Here is an 18,268-nt window from a genome sequence, read left to right on the forward strand (position 1 = left end):
CCACTTCTCCAGGGTGAGCCACGTAAGGACTAGAGCGCTCTTCGCAAACTGATTAAGCATCACTTTGTCCCTATAAGGGACATAATCATAATCATCTGCGTTTTACAGATGGAGGAAGTATTGCACAGAAGCAACTTGTCCAATGTCATTTAGGGCAGAGAAGCCAAATCCGGAAACACAACCGAGATCCCTGAGCCCCGGCTCCGCAGTCTCACCGCCAGACAATGCTCTGTTATCTGTTCACAGCGAAGCTCATTTACTGAGGTGACTCACCCAGCAAATAGATTCTTCTCACATGAACTGTAAGAGCATCACAGCTGCTACGTACGTGGGATTATTTTTGTCTCTTTTCTGCTTAGGCAACGTTTTCAAAATGTAGCCAGGAACACAAGAGGTGGTCCGAGGGCTGCACCACTTGAGCAGGACATTCAGGAGCAGGCTTATACTGCTGCCTGTGCTGCGGAGAGCATGGATTAATTTTGTCCTGATCTCTTCTTCCAGAGACCTTTTCTGGGAATAAGAGATTCATAAAAACACCAGCTTTCCTCACCTCCCTAACTGGGCTTCTGGGATCATAGGATGTGCTGGAGGCAAAATATCTAATTAGGAAACTGAGCAACTTCTGGCTGCGAGTCGAGGTTTCAGACTAGGTGACTTTTTGGCGGCTGTGAAAGTAAAGCTGCCACGACAGTTTCACTGGTGTTTAACGGGCTTTTAGAAGCGGCCGCAGAAGGAAAAGCAAAGCTGCTCTGCTGCAGGGGGAGTGCTGTGTCCCAGGAGATTTTAGAAAATAATATGTGTTTATAAAAAACATATATATATATATATATATATATATATATATAAAACCCTGTCCGCTGCACAGCTGCTCTTGCAGACTGGATATGCCACCTGGGTTCAGCTGAGCTGTGTCTGGGATGAGTCTGGGGTCCCTGCGCCGCCTCCGTCGTGCCCTGGCCCGTGCTTGTCGGGGCAGAGCGGCAGCGTCCTCGGGGGCCGAGAGCAGGCGCGCACTGCTCCCGGGCGCCGTGCTGCCGGCTGGGGAGAGCCAGCGCGCAGCTGGGCCTCGGAGAAGCCACTTCCCTCCTCCCTGCGTGCCCAGCCTGCATCCCGCTGCAGGGCAGCAGCCTGGCGGGGAGGGTCTGCGGCTGGAGCCACGGACCCCGTTTCTGTACTGTGAGAACGTCCATTCAGAAATTCCAAATGAATATTTGGAAGAGTCAGACAAAAAGAAACTCTCCCGACAAACGGTGCAACAGAGGCAGAGCCCAGGCAGGGTTGGGAGCTCGCTGCGGGGGTCCCGAGCCAGCCAGCAGCGGGCACCCGTCCTACCCCCGCAGAAAGCCCCGGGCACCGCCACCCCTCGGCAGCCGCCGGCCGCCCGCCCCGCGGATGGGCCCCACTCACGTGGTCGATGAGCTCCTTGATCATGCCGTTCCACTGCCCCTTCTCATCCTGCGCCCCGTACTTCCCATCCTCCACCAGCCGGATCTCGTAGGTGAAGCCCAGGATGATGGCCAGCTCCTTCAGGAGGTCGATGCAGTAACCCTCAAAGCGGTCGTTCCCAAACAGGGCCGTGTCGGACTTACGGAACATGACGAAGGGCTCTTCCTGCGCACGGGAAGGCAAAAAGTCCCCGTTAGGGTCAGCTGTGGTCCCAGCTCCCACCGGCGGCAGGGCCGCCCCTGCGGGCCAACCTGAGCCACGAGGCGCAGGCTCTTCGAGCAGGGTTGGCACCGTGACACGCTGGGAATAAATTAACTTTGCACAGCGCATCAGCTAATTAGCAACCTTGTTTACCCCACAAAATTTAATTTTGTCTCTTCTGAGCAGCCAACTGTTTTCCATTTGGTAGAATTTCAGGGAGGAAAATAACCATTTCATGCTCTGAAAATGAAGAGTGTTGGGAAACAATAAAAGGGGGGGACGACAAATTCAACCCCGAGTCCCGTACAGCAGAAGTGCGGCCCAACCGCACCGCAGTACCTGTCGCTTGCTGCAGCGAGCAAGAGGCTGGTGGGTTAAATACAGGGCGAGGGAGCCACGCGTGGCTGGTGGCGGTGGCCAGCCCGAAACACTCCCCGGTTTGGTTTGCTTCCCTTTTGGCCGGCGCTAGCTGATGGGGTACGGGGCCCTACTGCTGCCCGGAGAGAGTTCCTGCCGTCTGCTCCAGTTACGCCTGCCCTGGGAAGGTGGGGGGTGTCTTTAATCTCAGCAGGGCCAAGCACCAGTGCAAGGGAAAAGTGACAAATAAAGTGCTTTCCAGCAGGCTTTGCCCTATGGATCCCTGCCTCTTTTGCAGAGGCTGGCGGGTGAAGCGGGCAAACACGCAGCAAACTGCACAGCCCCTCGGTGAATATCAGGCTTGGGCGGCCACCGAGGACGAGGGACACTGGGGAGCCCGAGGGAGGAAATGTGTAGAGGACAGATGGAAATGGCAAAAGATGGTAGGCAGCAGGCAAAGCTAGAAGGCAAGGGGAGGACGAGGTATCAACAGCAGCTAACTCATGGCTTGCGCTGGGGGTACCTGTGAGGCTGCTGTCCTTGCCCGCGGGGCGGGGGGGCTCATGTTTTGCTGTGTCGCTGGAGTCCCCGCGGTATTGCACGGGGACTTGGAGTTGTGGGAGGGAAGGTCTGGAGTCCTGGTTGGGGTATTGCCGAGATGCCCGGTCTGGCGGAGGCGGGCGCCTGCCTCGGGTGGGTGCGCCGAGGAGGGGGTTCGGGACCCGGCGCTGGAGGTTGGCGGCTCTTGTCTCCCAGCAGCGCCCGTCAGCCCCCACCCCTGCCACCCCCGGGGCGGGCAGGGGGTGCCTGCTCGGCCTCACAGCAGGGCAGGGAGGGGATGAGAGAGCACGTGAACCTCGATTTGCAGAATTACAAGGCAAAACTGATAGCATCACACCTATAGAGTTTAGCTTGGCATGCGCAGCACAGCTAAATCCTCCTCTCCCTGGCCGCCTCCTCAGCTTTCTTCTCTGGAATTAGTGCTTTGTTTGTGAATCAGCTGAATCTATGGATCTCGGTACAAATACACCAGCTCCGGAGCAGCCATAAAGCACTATTAATTTTGGGAAGTGCTGTAGGGATTACATACATATTTAACAGCCGAAGCACTGAACATTAGGACGCCACACGCTTCAGTAATGTATCTCCAGGTCTCAAACATTTCCTAGGGGGTAATTCTGAACTCTGTGAACCACTTATTCACGGACTATTTCACAATTTATTACTGAAAATGGCCAGACATCCAATTCGCAAGCTCTCTCGGTTTGCTAATCGATTTCTCAGTGAAGGTGCCCTCAATTTCATAACTTCACAGTTCCCATATTGCTTGGGGAGAGTGGTGCTGGCTGCTGGGGTAATATTTCTCTTCCAACAAGTCACTGCAATATGAGCAAAAGGGGAAAAAATAACCTTTCATGCTTTTCCTCTTAAAGGTTCCTCCTATGGCTTTTGAACAATCATTTGCACCAGTGCAAAAGTACAAAGGGGTGTTGCAGATGCAAATAAAATTTAGGGCTGTATTTTATTTTTTAGAATCCAGTATACGAAAATGTAATTATTGCAGAACTCAGGTCTAAGCACATTTCCTCCTCCTGCAGGCAAAGGAATTGCAGGACAGCTGCGGTTTTGAGGTAGATACCCCGGGGCACATGTGCAGGTCCAAGGAATGGCGCAATTAATAGGAACTGATACCACCCTTGTACATTATGTAGTTTGTACACGCTCGTGGAGTACGAGATGAAAATGCTGCCGAAAAAAGCATGTCAAAGGCAGATGGCTGACGCGTCTCCTCCTGGCTCCATCATTTTGCATTATGCTGTGGCCTTTGAGGTACAGTGATCATTGCACCCTAGACCCAGGCATTTCCCCAGCTCTGGCCACGCATCCTGCCCCTGACAAGATGCGTCTTTTCTGGTTTCCCTCAGTCCTGTCCGTACAGCTTTCACGGATATTCCAGTCCTGAACTTATCTGCTGTCCCTCGGCTTCACGCCGCGCCCGGGTGCTCCTCAGCTCCCAGTGCAGGCAGCTCTGCTGCCGTCCCTCAGCCTTCCCCCCAGCGCCACCAGCCATCCCGCCCCGGGAATCTTGCCCAGCGTGCTGCGCACAGGTCTAATTAAAGAGAGTAGGGGGAACAGGAGTCATTGTGTAACTTCTGGTGAGTTTTAGCCAGCCGCAGCGCGGGTTGAACAATTCCCTTAGAGCTGATCCTGAGCCTCCACCTGGGAGTGACGCGATGTGTTATTCACGTTGCCCTAAAAATTTGCATCTCCCACGTATAGATACTGGCAGCACTTTAGGTTACCTTGCTAAAATGAACTAAACCTGGCATGGCAGGTCTCTCCATTTGGCCTGTTAGAAAAACACTACCTAAATTTCTGCTTTCTGAACACGCCAAGAATGCTTAAATGCAAAAGAAAAAAAAAAGCAAACTGCGTGTATGCTATGCCTGAGTGCATGCACACTGCTGCAAGGGTCTCAACAGAAGCAGTCTTACAATCTGATGCATGCTGAATTGTTAAAGTGCCTTTTGCTCTGTCATTTCTCTACTCCTCCTGCATTAACTCCTGATGTGACGATTCATTTTGATAACCCTAGCCAGTGGGGAACCATTGCTAATTCAATTAGCAATTCTGCTAATGCACGTGGCACAGGAACGCCTCCCCGTGCAGACTCCCCATATGCAAGACCCATCATGGTCTCATGGGTCTGGCACGGCAGAAAACTTTGGGACTGGGAAGGGAAGGAACTTTTCCAGTCTCCCCTGCATGTTGAGACACAAAAGCTGTGTGTTACTGAGCACAGTCAATGAGCTAAACCTGTACCTGCCTCTTGGAGGAGGGACTTTAATGAAAATGTTTCACTGGAACAAATCTTGTGTGATGAATGGGAAGTTCGTTAGAAGGGGTGGCTAATTTGCAAGGAAAGCTGCAGCAGTGTCTGTATTTGGCTCACATTCTGCCTGCTTCCATTCTGCTAAGCTCTTGCGGAGTGATGCAAGACCTTTGGTTCCAGCCCTCCCTCGCCCTGGACCAAGTGTTTCCTTTCTCTGTTCTCCTCTGGGCACCTTCTTGGTCCCATTCCTTCTACAATACAAAACCTCACTCTGTCAGGTCACGTCCTTTTAGGAAGGCAAGGACGTCACGAGGGATCACGCTGCTCTGGACTGGGGAGTGCATCCCCAGCTGGCTCTTTATCATCTGTACCTTTATGCTCCCTGAAAATATGGAACACGAAAGGGCCAGAGAATGTCCACAGGCAAAACCTAATTCAGGCCTGATCGTGGGTAGGCTGTCCAAGGGCTGATGGTTTTTGTTGCTTCCTGGTGACATGCCATGAGGCTGCGCTGTGTAATACAGCCATATAGAAACCAATGCTACTAGTCATAATTCATTAGATAGTAAATAAAAATTCATTCTGATCTGATGCCTGCTGTCAAATCCAATAGTGAATGTGAGAAGAAAATGCAGCACGACAGTTGGAAGCGGAGGAGACCTGTTAAGCAACCGTGGTTTGCTGGATAACAGCATTACTCTTAGCTAGTTTATCAAATACGTACTTAAGAGGGGGAAGGAAACACGATTGTCACAGCTAAGCCAGGGTCTCTGGTTGTTCTTGGTATTTTCTTCTGCAACAAGAACGCTCCTCTCTGAGGTGGGCAGTGCTGGCCATCTGACAGTGCCCGCCGCTGCCTGCCCAGGCGCTGCTGGTAAATGGGCGACTCGGAGCTTTCCTGGAGCTCGGCACAAACCTCCCGCGCCCTCCAGCACGCAGGGAGCGAGGCGGGACAGGGGGCCCGGCCGGGCAGCTGGCACGGAGGAGCTCGGCCGGGACGAGCAGCAGCCTCCCGGGCACAGGGAACACACAGGGTTCCGGCTGGCCCCCGCCGGCCTCACCGGCCACCACGTGTTGGCTGGCAGCCTGCTCGGGAGCGGTGGCATCGGAGGATGCCGCAGGTCACCTCGGTGCAGGCACACGGGCATCGCGGTGCCCTGTGGAGCCCAGCCCCCACGCGGGGGCTCCCCGTGCCCTTGCTCGGGCTTTCCAGAGGGACTGGCGGATCTGTACTGGGATGCTGTGAATTTTCAGAGATACCAGATATCCCTGAGATTTGTGGGTGGAAGAAAAAGACAGGCTTGTAATCTCCTACCAGGACAGTGGTGACAATTAGAGATCTGTTGCTCAGTGAGTCTGTGACGTTAGGCCCTCGTCCTTTGGAGATTTCTGTGATGTTCAAACCATCGGAAGGGCTCCACGCTCCAACCTGCAACGAAGGAAATGAATGCATGAACACCCAGCTTACATTCCTTACTTGCTCTCAGTATCCTACTGGTCTGGGAAATGGAGCTTGCTTCTTTCATCTACAGTAAACAGAAGCAAAGCTGAAATTACCGTCTTGTGTCACCTAAACAGAAGATTTGCATTAACCCTTCAGTTGCAGGTCACTCCAGCTGTACAGGTATGATAAGCAACCCTTATGCTGCCCTCTGATGCAGGTGTATGAAAGAAGACCACGATGACTGGAATTTAGGGGCTGAATGAATAATTTGCAGAGGTACTGTGTAGAGCAAACAATCAAACCATGCTGAAGAGTCAACTCTGGGCAAGGATAAAGCAGAACAAAAGAAAACAAATACAGATATGAGGCCATTTTCCTTCTTTTTTATTTCCCCACCAATTTGCTTTGGTGGGGAAGATTAAAAACGACTTGACCAGCTTTGCAAATCCCTGGTAGGGGCCATTCCTATCCTCTGCGCTGTGGCAAACTAGACGGATGTTTCTGATGGGTCCCCTTGGAAGGACCCTGGTCACCCCTTCAGGGGTGCCACCGCAACGGGAGCTGTCGGTCCTGGTAGCAGACCTGGAGGAGGGAGTGGCAGCAGCCTTGCTCAGGCATGGGCACAGGCACACGCAGCCGTGTTCCTCATCAATTCGAGGTGCTCTGTTTTTCTTAAGCTGTCAATTTTAATAAATTATTAGACTTTGAAGAAGTCTATTGACCCAGAAATAGCAAAACATGTCTCTATTTAAGAGAAGTCATCTGGGCAACGCTAAGCCTGTTAACCTGATCTCCACGGTGCAGGGGAGGCTTTAGAACAAACTTTGAAGGCAGGACTGGCTAAAGGACTGTGACGGTGAGATAAAATGTCAGGAAAGCTGGAGGAATATGGGATTGCTGCCAAGAAACGGAGCAGGGTGGCCATATAGCCAGCCTGACAGTGAGAAAAAACAAAACCCCACGTGGAAATGGGAACAGAACGATCCATCTGTAGGGTCAAACTGTGAGATGGGACTCAGAGAGAAACCAAAGGCAGACAACTCAAACCCACTGGGGAGCCAGGAACTTCCGATATTTTATTTATTGCTATTCTTAAGATTCTTTGCCCTCTTCAGCAGTCCAAGGAGAGAACTTGGTTTTCCTGCATCCCCAAAAAGAGACTTTGTAATGAGCAATGCTGCCTGGCAAAAAAATGTCATAAATTCTAGAAGAGTTTCCATGAACTTTGTGAAAGGCTCTAAATATGTCAGGTAAAACCTAAGCAATCCTCCATATCTCCCTTCGATCGCACAACAGCTGCAATGTCAAAAGATTATTATTGTGCATGGGAAAAGAGAAGCAAGTCTAAGAGGTCCCTGCTAGCAGTGCTGCAGGCTCAGTTAACTACGCCTTGCTAAGTTTTCTTTAAGAAAATTAAATATGCGGCACTTAAGACTGAATTAATCAGTTTAAAATATTAAAAAAGGAAAGAGAAAGGAAAAAAGTGCATTGAGAGAACTGTGCGAGTCAGATAGTCAAACTACATGTGATTAGGTTTAGTTAATACTCCTGTAGTCCCTGGAACATCCAGGAGGTACGAGGATCAGGAGTTCAATCCTAAAGCTCAACAAACATAAGCTATTATGCATAATGCACAATCCGTGAGGGATTTGTTTGTAGTTTGGCGTTTTGTTATTTCAGATTAACTATTGACAGAAACCGAGCTTCAACAGAGATTTGACACTGATACTGTAAAACCCCTCTAGAGTTGACAAGAAGCTTTAAAAAAATAATAGTGGGAACTGTGAAATCTGTGAATTGTTGGAGACAAAAGTTGAATGGCTGTACGAGTATGCATCAAGGTATGGCAGCTTCCTATGGGCTTTCTGTGACACACAATAGTAATAAATACAGCTGGTGCCGGCTATTCTCCAGTGCACCTGAGGAGCGTTAGTTTGACAGATAGATATTGTGGTTGTACTTAAACACTTAGATTCGCATAGTATCCAAATCCTTGCCCATTTTTCTATTATTCTACCAACACAGCTCTCCGGCAGTCCGTCGGTGCCGCCGTACTCCAAAAAGATGTGTTGCGTTTTTTTGGTTTAGACTCTATAAGCAACATATTTTGTAAAAAAAGAAGCCAAGCTACAACGATCATCTGCTCCGTTCTTGTGAGAGGGTGGCGGCTCCCCCTGCTCCTCTCCTGCCTCCTTCCTGCCCAGGCTCGGCTGATCTCAGCCGAGACTGAAGGTCACTGGGTTTCTTTGAAATGTTTTCTTTATTCTGTATTTGACACCAAAAATACCCACTAGGAGAGTGCTGTGGTGACCTTGAGAGTTTTTACATGAAGCAAAGAACTACTGCTGTGGTGTGAAAGCGTGGCAACAATTTATCTCAAAGCGAAGGAGAAACGAACTGCAAAAAGGGGGGACGGGGAAGTCAAGCTGCTTGGTCTCAGGGAGCTTCACCGCGCAGGAGCCGTCCCCTCCGAACAGGGGGGGTTGATCAAACTGCTGCCTCCCGCCTCCGGGGGCTGCCTGCCGGCGCCGTTTGATTAATTCCCCGGCCTTAACTGGAAAAGTCATCTGTGCATGTTGAGCCGCTTGCTGCATGGTTAATTGAAAACTCTCTTTCTCCACTCCCGGCTGGCATTTCCCGCGGCAGCGTAACCTGTCTCCATGCCCAAAGGTTACAGGACTCGGCACTCGTCCCCAGCTGCCGGTAGGCACCCTGTGCGTGTCAAAAAGCAGACTCTGCTCTAGAAAGCGATTTGCTGCCCAGTGGCCAGCTTTCTCCTGTAAATCTGCAAGACGCCTTTAGCGGAACAGGGACTCAAAATTACTCACAAAAGGGGTCAGGCTCCGGCAGCCCTCGGCGGCCTCGCGTGCCGTTATTTGGAGCCCGATCAGAGCGCAGCCCCCGGGCATTGCTCCCTGTTGGCATCAGCTGTCCGCCGCGCAGCGCTTTCTTCTCTTCAGGCCGCTCGCTGCTCCCTTTTGTCTTCAACGAACTGATCTCGCCTTGAAACCCGTGTTCTAGGGGCTTTAATGCTGTGCATATTGCCTTTTTTTTTTTTTTAAGTAATTGAAGGAAAGGAAATGAAATCCCCATGAACACCTGAGAATCAGATTTGCACATCAGCTTTGTATTTCTGTGCCCAGAGGAGATTTGCACTAATTAGGAGGATCTGAGGCTGCAGCCTTTGTGCTGCGTCTCCTCTGGGTGGCTGGGCAAACACAGCCACTGAATGAGACCCCTCCAGCCAGCCAGGTAAAAACACACTTTGCTTTTTTTCTTATTGTCCCTTAAATAACACGGAGAAGAAATAAACAAAAATACACACTGCATCCTCCTGCAAAATCTAGGCTGTAATAAGCTGGTGCTATTTCCAAGCCTTAGGCAATTTTCATTGTGGGAATCACACCGAGATGATGCTTTCAAGAGCTGTTGCCTCCTTAGGGAAAAATAAACATTTTGTGAGCAAGCCCAGCAAGACAGGGGGTGGGACAGGCTTTATTCCTTCCACCTTTGGCCTGGGCAAGGAGAGGCTAATGGCTGCTCAGAAAGTTTCTTCTGCTTCCAGTATCCCAGGAAGGTGCCACAGCACTTCTGCAGCTAGTAACTGTAATCCCACGCACGTCGCTTCGGGGCTAGTGAGTCATGGATGAGGCATGGAAAAGGATCTGAGAAATCCCACCAAGTAAAAATCCTTTCATATAAAAAACAGAAAACGTGGAAACAATGCAACCACCCACCATTTTCTCTGTTGCCTGAGTATCAGAGTTAAACTAAGCTATATGCAGATAAGACAAACCCTGCCTACCTTTTCGAGACCATCTTCTTTGAGGCTGATGATATCCAAATCAAAATCTGTCCGTAAACCACTGGTTTTATTAAAGACAATTCGTCCCGTTAATCCTTCCCATTGGGCCTGTGGAAGGGAGAAAAAGTAGCAGGGTTGTTGGTACCATAAATAATCTTTTGCCCTCCACTGTATATTCTTTTAATTAGTCCTTAAGCTGGTCCTTTCTCCCCAAAGAGCATGCTTAATTAATAATCACCTCCATCACTGTTCAGACTGCAGACAGAGCTGTGGATTTTCTTAACTCTCTTGCAGTCCTTGCTACAATTTTTGTTTGCACCTTTTGTGTTCGCCAGCTGTTGCAGGACATGATGACTCAGTAGAAAACTGTTTGCATTTATCATGGCATCCTTGTGTGCTGCATTTATCCTTGTAGTACTGATAAATGGCGGGCTGCAGGGAGCCTGGGTTTGGGACAACTCCAGTCAACCTCATAAATAATCCTTTTTTGCCCAAACCTGCTGATGCTTCCAAGGTGTGTGGAAGCTAAAATGTCCTGAACACTTCCCTCCATCCTTTCAGATGGAAAGTGGACCAGAAGAGGCTAAGGGCTTGTCCATGCTAGCAGGCTCTGTTGTTTTGAAACAGGCATGGGAATCTGGTGGGTGCGTGCTGCATCGGTACCTGGCTCAGTTTTTGGCCATATAAGCATGGGGCAGGTGCCCAAAGGGGCTGGGGAAGCCCCGTTCTGGAGATTTTCAATGCTTGACTGGACAAGGTCCTGCACAGCCTGGTCCGATTTAGGAGCTAGTCCTGCTCTGAGCAGGAGCTTGGGGCAAAGATGTCCCAGCTGGTTTCAACCAAAATTATGCTATGTCGCTGTTTCTTTTCCGCTGTACACTTTGCAGCACCACCAGAATTAATCTCTCTGAGTGTTCAAAAAACGGGTAGATGTGGCACTTCGGGACATGGTTTAGTCTGGTCTACCCTTGATTGGTTTAGAGTGGACTCGGTAGTGTAGGTTAATGGTTGGACTGGATGATCTTAAAGGTCTTTTCCAACCTAAACGATTCTATGATTCTATGATTCAAGTATCAGGCGCTAGCTGTGTTAGCAGCGCAGGCGCTAAGGGACGGCGTGGTGTGCGATGCCTGCTCTGCCCGGGGACAGTGCTCGGATGTGCTATAAGCATCCGTCCCGAGGAGGATGCTCCCGTAAGAGTGCCGGGCTGCTGGCGTGGTTTACTGCTTTGTAACCACATCTCAGCGGCGGAGAGCCGGGATTCGGGCTCGTTCCCCTGAGCAGTTCAGTGCGCGCTCCTCGCCGGTGAAGGTGTTTCCTTTATGGGCAAGGGAGCTTGAAATATCCCAGTGTGATGAAGGTGGCATAGTGTATTCTCAGGGGGGAATGACTGGCATATTTCTCAGTAAATACGCTCCTCTGACTCTTCCTCATTAATTCCTGAGGGGTAATGACAGCTCCTCCCAGCCTCGCCACCCTTGAGTTTTGGGGAAGGCTGCCTGTGTTTGCTCACTTTGGCGTGCAGGAGGCTCGCCTGTGGGATGCGCAGCCTGCGGAGCCCCCCGGGAGCCTGGGAAAACACGGCGCGATCAGGTGCCCAGCTGGAGAAAACACAGCTGTGCGCTGAGCCCTGCACCTGCCGCGGGGCTGGAGCGAGGGCACCGACGGGCTGCACGGCTCCCACGGCCGGGCTGGGGTGCACGGCATCGCCACGGCCCCCGACGGGCTCCGATCCCGCCGGTGTCGGCCCCGTCTCTGCGGGCAAACTCCGAGCGCTGCTGTCCCGGGCTCCGGGCAGGAGGAGCCTGTCCCCTCGCCTCCTGCCTCCGTGCTCGGGCCTGTGCCCCGTTCCCGGGGAGCCCTGACGGCACACGGGATGAGGGCGGCCTCCCCGGGGCTGGCAGGGCCACCATCCCGGCCCCTTTGCCCCTCGGCACGTGTGAACAAACGGGGCGTCAGCCCGGGAGCGAGAGCTCGGCAGCGAGGCGGTGCAGTCGGGGCCGCGGCCTGTGCCCGCACAAAGAGCGAGCGGGGCTGCTATCTGTGGGGAGCCGGGGCGGGGGGAGCGGGCGTCTGCGCTGAGGCATCCCTCTGCGCGCCGCTTGCTCTCACGGGAGTTCAGAGAGCGCGGTTACTGTGTGTTCGATTGCAGCGGGGAGGAAGCTTATCCCTGCAACGAGCTGACACGGCGCCAGAAAGGGAAACAACAGGCAGGCACTGGAGTGTGAGGCTCAGGGTAATTTGCAAAAGGAGCCAACCAAACAAATTATTTACACTCTCTTTTGGCAGCCAGCTGGAGCGGCTTTCTGCAGAAAGGAACAAAACACAAAGAGGGGAGAAAGAGAGAGGCAGAGAGAGGAGAGATACCATCTTCGGTGCCTATTAAGAAAAAAGTTCATTCTCTCTCTGCAGCGGGAATCATTTTCTCTTCTCCTCCCCTACGTCTGTGCGCTCCGTGCAGCTCGGGGAGTGCCTGGGGTGGGCCCGCTCTCACGGCGCTTACGTGCCCTGTTCAGGGTCCGCTGGGGTCTGTGGGCGATAGTGCAGCACAAATCATAGTAGCGATTAACAGTGTACCTCTCTTTTCTGTTTAAAAACCTCAGGGGATTTTATGCCCAGACTTTCAAATGCGGCCCAGTTGTGTATCCTGTACTGTAGCCAATTTTGTAACTTCCCACGTGAAGAGCCACAGGCACGGAAGTTTAAAAAGGCCTCAGGGTAAATAAGGATTTTTTATCACACAGACATGTCCGGTAGAGTTTGCAGTATCTCCCTGAAGCTTCGCCTTCGTTTTTTTCTTATGTGAGGGCTCCTTTTTGCAGACAGAGCAAAACCCGGGGGGTGGATGCAGGGGTGTGTGCCCGGGGGCTCTTTTGGGAGGGCTGGCCACCTCTCGCTGCAACCTCCCTGTGCCGCGCTCACTGCTCATAAACACCCGTGCTTTGAGTCTGCTTGCGTGCTTAAGCCAGATGCAAACAAACAATTACGTGGGCTGAAAAGAGAGAAGTCATAATGACTGAAAACAGAGAGGGAACGAAGCTGCCTCCTCGCTCCCCTGGCTCCCTGCTTGCTCAATCCACCGCTCTGCCAAAGCCGTTCATCAGCACACAGGCAGAGCCGCACAGCGCTGCCAGCTTTGCCGCTGGGATGTAGCTGCCCTGAATGCCCTTTGTGGACCCCAAGCAAATGTTCCTGTAAAAGGCAAATGGCTGTTGCTCTGCTAAGGAACGGCCTCCGAGAGAGAGGTCTAGCTGCTCTTGACGCAAGAAGAGGCCAGGGCAAGTCTCGGGGACAGCATGGGAGATTTCAGCGTGCTTTGGATGTTTTGGCATGGCTGCACGGATGTTATTTTGAAGGCAAAGACAGGATTTTTCCTTTCTGGGTGCACTCAGCAGCCTGGTGCATATCTGTGCTTCCATCCAGTTGTACCTGCCCAGGCGAGGGGATTTTTTATCACCCTCTACCTGCCAAGCCTCTCGGCCACATGCCTCCGTACCTGCATGCTGAGCAGCTGCGCTGCTCCTGCTGGGCAAGTTCTGCGTTAGTGGGAAGCAATTACGGTTGCAAATCATGCTTTTACCTCTTTTATAAAATTCATGAAGCGGCCACCGAACCTCCAGGCTTTGTGCCGATGGCACTGCAGGGAGTTCACGGTCATCTGAGGGGCGCGCTGGTAGCAGACGGAGACCACGTGCACCGCGTCGTACAACAGGGCAGCGTCTGTCTAAAGTAAAGGGGAACAGCATTTGTGTCGAGAGTGGTTCCAGAGCAAGGCAGCATTTGGACAGCAAGGCAGCGGGGGATCTGTAACGTGTCGCAGGAGAAGCTGCAAGAACCCCCTCTGAGCTACCCCCTGCCCAACACCCGGCGGACCCGAGGGATTCTCTGTCCTGGTGTGCTGCCGGCCACGCCACCTCCTGGGTGTCTGACCCTGCACACAGCGCTCCGCGGGCAGGGCTGTGCTCTCGAGATTCACTGGGGTCTCACGAGATTGCCGTCAATGCGTACGCTTTAACACAAGACTTGTATAAACCTCTAGGCTGACCTCTCATGCAAAACACATCCTCAACACGTAGCTCTGCGCATGACAAAGCCTCGTGAGCGTGTTTTTCTGTTATGTGGCTCTTTAGACTAAAAGGTCATAGTCCTGTCTTAAAATCAGAGATTGTGAAAATGTCATCTGTCTGTGTGCACCCATTTTGGTTATTCCTAGCGCATTTACTACTGTATTGCCAAACAAGGGAGCTGGCTATTTCTAAATGTAGAAAATAGTAACAGAATTTTCTTATGTAGTCTGTTTTGTCCGAGTATAAAAAAAACCTGTATGAACATATTATCCACATGGGGAAGTAAGAAACAGAGAAGTTAAATGGCTTGTTCACGAGCACGGAATTTTCCAAAATGACCCAAACTGCCGCTGAAATCAGGACCTCAGAGATCTGTAACACCTTCCCACATTTCAGTGATTTGAACTAGGGAGAACTTTTTTTTTTCCTTCCATATAACATGATGGGTTTAGATTCAATTTGAGATGGCCCGTCTCACCTCCAAACAGTGTTCAAGAGAACTGGATTTATTTTACACACCAATATGGTAAGACCTCCTAGTGAAAATAAATTATTTGCTGGCTTCACAAAGCTACAAAACAGATGTGAGTGTAGCAGCAGCGTAATAAAACACAATAAAACAAAATAATACAGCAAACAACCGAGCAAATATCGAACAGGATGTGGCCATGGAGAAAATCCTCCAGCGCTGGCAGCCATCCCCGTGACCTTCCCTTTCCGCAGCACCCGAGCATAAAGAGCAGGCACCCGACCTGCGTCCCGTGGGCTTGTACTTCCCGCAGCAGGGACAGGTTTTGTAGGTTTGGGACTGGGGAGGAGTAGGTACAAGAATATGTCTAAGCGATTTCATGGTGAATTACGTATTGTAATGCCCAGCTGAGATCAGGGCCCCACTGGGATGGACACCGGGCAAACAAAAGTAAGAGGCAGGATCCCCTCTGAAGAAGCAAACAGGCAGAGAACGGGAGGGGAGCCAGCGGCGGCGGGGGGAAGCCAGCACCGCTGCCGGCAGCTCGCTGCTGTCGTCGTGGGCAGCGCTGCAGAGGAGTGGAAGGCTAAAGGAGAATGGTGGGGCTCTCCTCTAGGAAAAAAAAAAAGAACAGGAGGGATACGAGGAGCTGTTTCAAGGTGAAAGTCTGGGAGGCTTTGCCACTTATGGAGGGAGTTCTGGCAGATCTAAAGGGAGAGGGAAGGAGGGAGCCAGTCAGCAATTACGGGTGTCGGAGACAGCCTCGCAGGGAAGACAGATGGGCGAGCAGGTGCTGTACCTTCCGAGGAGTAACTCAGCGGAGCAGAGCTGCCATCAGACCCTAAAAGGAGTCATCAAAGCTGCAGCAAAGCCCATCTCTGGGCATAGCTTTGGCTCTTTCTCCCTGCATCAATCTCAGCAAATTGCCTGGCCCAGTCCAGCCGTGTGCTGTGCTCCCAGGCTGCTCTCAGGGACCGCATGGGGAGACGATGGCAGCTGGAGCCCTGCAAGCCCCGGTGGGACAGGCCCTGGCTACCTGGCTCATCCGGTGGGATGGGAGCATTTCTGCTCCCCAGCGCTGCTCCCGGGGCTGGCAGGGGGACTTGCAAGGTGATCGTCCTGCCCTGAGCCAAAACAGGGAGGGCAACCAAAGAGAGAGGATGCCCTTTCCTGTGTGCTCCGGGGTTTGGGGCACTCGAAGCCCATCCCTTTCCAGGTCAGTGAGCACTCGCTGCAGCTGCACGTCAGGCGAGCACGGAGAAATCCTGCTGCGCCTGAACATGGGGTACAATATCCAGCCGATTGCGGCTCCCTCTCTTGTTCCTGGCACAAAATGGCCGGGGCGCTTCCCCACCATGCTCAGCCCTTTCTGGAACTGGAAGCTTTGAATTTTGCTGGTCCAGGGGGCAGCTTTTTACTGGCAAGAAGGGAGGGGAGGGAAGGAGCACAGTCTCTCAAAATTGGCAAATCTGTCGGCAGTTGGGCCTGCAGAAGGACAGACAGAGCAGTGGGCTGCAGGGCATTCACCAGCCGAACTTGCTGCAATTGGACGGTTCCTAAAGAATGCAAGTGGCTACCTTGGGGAAGGTATCTGGGATGAGCTGTTACAAGAACCAGTAACCGTAACATTAGGCATGTTCCTGCCTTCCCCACCGCTCTGGTCTGCTTCCCAGACTTCACCCGTGCTTTTCTAAACTTCTCATACCATCATCACGCCATCGAGCAGTCCCAGCTCCGCCTTGGGCGCTGACTGCAGCCGCTCCATGGACCACTTCTCGATGATGGAGGACACGTGCGGGTTCTCCACATTGAGGATCCGGAAGCCGGTCAGGTTCACTCCGGAGTAGCGGTATGGTTCTAGGTCTAATGCATAAAGATCCTTAAAAGAGAGAAACCAGTTTAAACATTTTGTTTAGCTTTGTTTTGTTTGTCTTTTCTGCACCGGTTCATGTCTGTGTTTGAAGCGAGAAGGCAGAGCCCACAGAAGGTGGGAGGGAGGACGATGCCCTCATGGATTTGGTGGATTGTACTGTCTGTTGCCATCCGTCACTGCTTGCAGAAAGACAGCACTCGTAGGTGTTAGCGGAATTAGGGTGTCATATGTGCAGGTTCACCCACACACGGCAGAGGGAAACTCCCTGCCAAAGAGCTCACTCTCTGCATAAAAGAGGCAAGTGGATTGTGGGGAGAAACCCAGAACCGCTATCTGTAACCGTGAAAAAAGAGGCTTGCAACCAAGGGGGAGGGGACAAGGCAGAGTTCCTGTATCCAAAGCTCTCCGGGGCCTTTCCGTGGAGGATTTGCTGTGAGTGCTGAAGCCCACAGGGTGCTGCAGATGACAGAGTACCTCTGAATGCAGAATGCCAATTTGCAGACGGCTATCAAAGAGGAACTAAGACGCATTTCTTGACATTACGACCAGCCTACACAGTCTGCAAATGAATGAGAGTGCCCTTTATATGATTTAAAAAGCCACAGCCAGGCAGTCCTCAGCTCTGCTGGCAGCCAGCCCGCGAGCATCACTTGGCAGGCAGCGAGAGAGGGGCACTTGGAGGCCTCTGCAAGCGCGCTTCTTCGGTGCATCTCTTGGCTCTGCCGCACGTCTAAGTATTACCTTCGGTTCAGGGATTAACTTCGATGCTCCGTAACTAGTCTGAGTAGTTTGGGGTTAGACAACGTGGCAAGAGCATACCACGGCTGATCTGCTCAGCAAAAACCCAGGGCAGCTGACCCGAGGGAAGTGAGGGCTGCCCGGGTGATGGTGCCGAGCCAGGGGGATCATGAAGCAACGTGGTGGAGTGGCAGTCTGGAGCAGGGGGCTTCGTTAATGAATCATTTGTTGGATGGGACACATTTAATCAGAGTTTATCCTGAACAATTTCCGCAAGTGTTCAATGGTAGTAGAAATGTGGGGGGGCGGAAAGGCAACACCGCTGTCTTCTGTGATAGAGAGTGGGGGATGAATATGGGAACGATGTCATTGCTCTCACAAGGGATTATAAAAAAGAGTTTAAATACAGCATGAGATTACGTGGCTGTTGCTGTTCTGCATAACGTGGCTACACTGGCAGGACACAGCCACGCTGTGGGTTCACCCAGACGCGGCGTCCGTCAGCAGCGAGCTCTGTTCTGCCCACGGGGGAGCTGGAAAAGCCCTGGTCCTAAAACGCACTGCCCGAAGCAAAGCATGACAAAATCAGCACTTGCCAGCAACTGAGACTTCATTCTCAGTGGGAGAGCAAAGAATTCTTACAGCTGTTTTGCTTTAATAAGCTTCGGAGGGTTGATCTTTTCCTTAAGCACTGGCCTCTGACTTTGCACCCCCAAGGCATGCTGCTGATGGATGCCGTGTTTTAATCTGCAGGTGCAGCCAGGGACCGAGTCATTAATCACACCCGCAACAGAGTTCAGGATCTTTGTTATTTGGGGTATTTTTTTCCCCCCTGAAAGATTGCAAATACAAAACTCCATGTTTTGTTAAAGGGCATCGTGCAAAACCAGGCCATAAAGTTGACTTTTAAATGACTTACAGTAACTAAGGACAAATGCAGTTTCACCTCAGACAGATGCTTATATCATCTGGGTATGAGGGTGTGCAGCGGTCCTGTGCCTGACCCACTGGAACAGATTTTTTTTTTTTCAGGAT

The 18,268-nt window shown here is 51.8% G+C and overlaps 1 protein-coding gene across 1 annotated transcript in view; it reads right to left on the reverse strand.

Annotated features, from left to right (window-relative positions):
* The window catches only part of LOC104026064 (glutamate receptor ionotropic, kainate 3), a 121,458-nt gene that overhangs the window by 25,375 nt on the left and 77,815 nt on the right, over window positions 1-18,268 (reverse strand). Inside the window, exons 6-10 of the mRNA XM_075722048.1 lie at window positions 16,328-16,501; window positions 13,667-13,810; window positions 10,087-10,194; window positions 6,153-6,266; window positions 1,408-1,611 (exon numbers count right to left, since the gene is read on the reverse strand). Of these exons, the coding sequence (XP_075578163.1) occupies window positions 1,408-1,611; window positions 6,153-6,266; window positions 10,087-10,194; window positions 13,667-13,810; window positions 16,328-16,501 (744 nt within the window). The remainder of the gene's footprint in view (window positions 1-1,407; window positions 1,612-6,152; window positions 6,267-10,086; window positions 10,195-13,666; window positions 13,811-16,327; window positions 16,502-18,268) is intronic.

This window comes from Pelecanus crispus, chromosome 16 (genome assembly GCF_030463565.1).
Source record: "Pelecanus crispus isolate bPelCri1 chromosome 16, bPelCri1.pri, whole genome shotgun sequence".
NCBI lineage: Eukaryota > Metazoa > Chordata > Aves > Pelecaniformes > Pelecanidae > Pelecanus > Pelecanus crispus.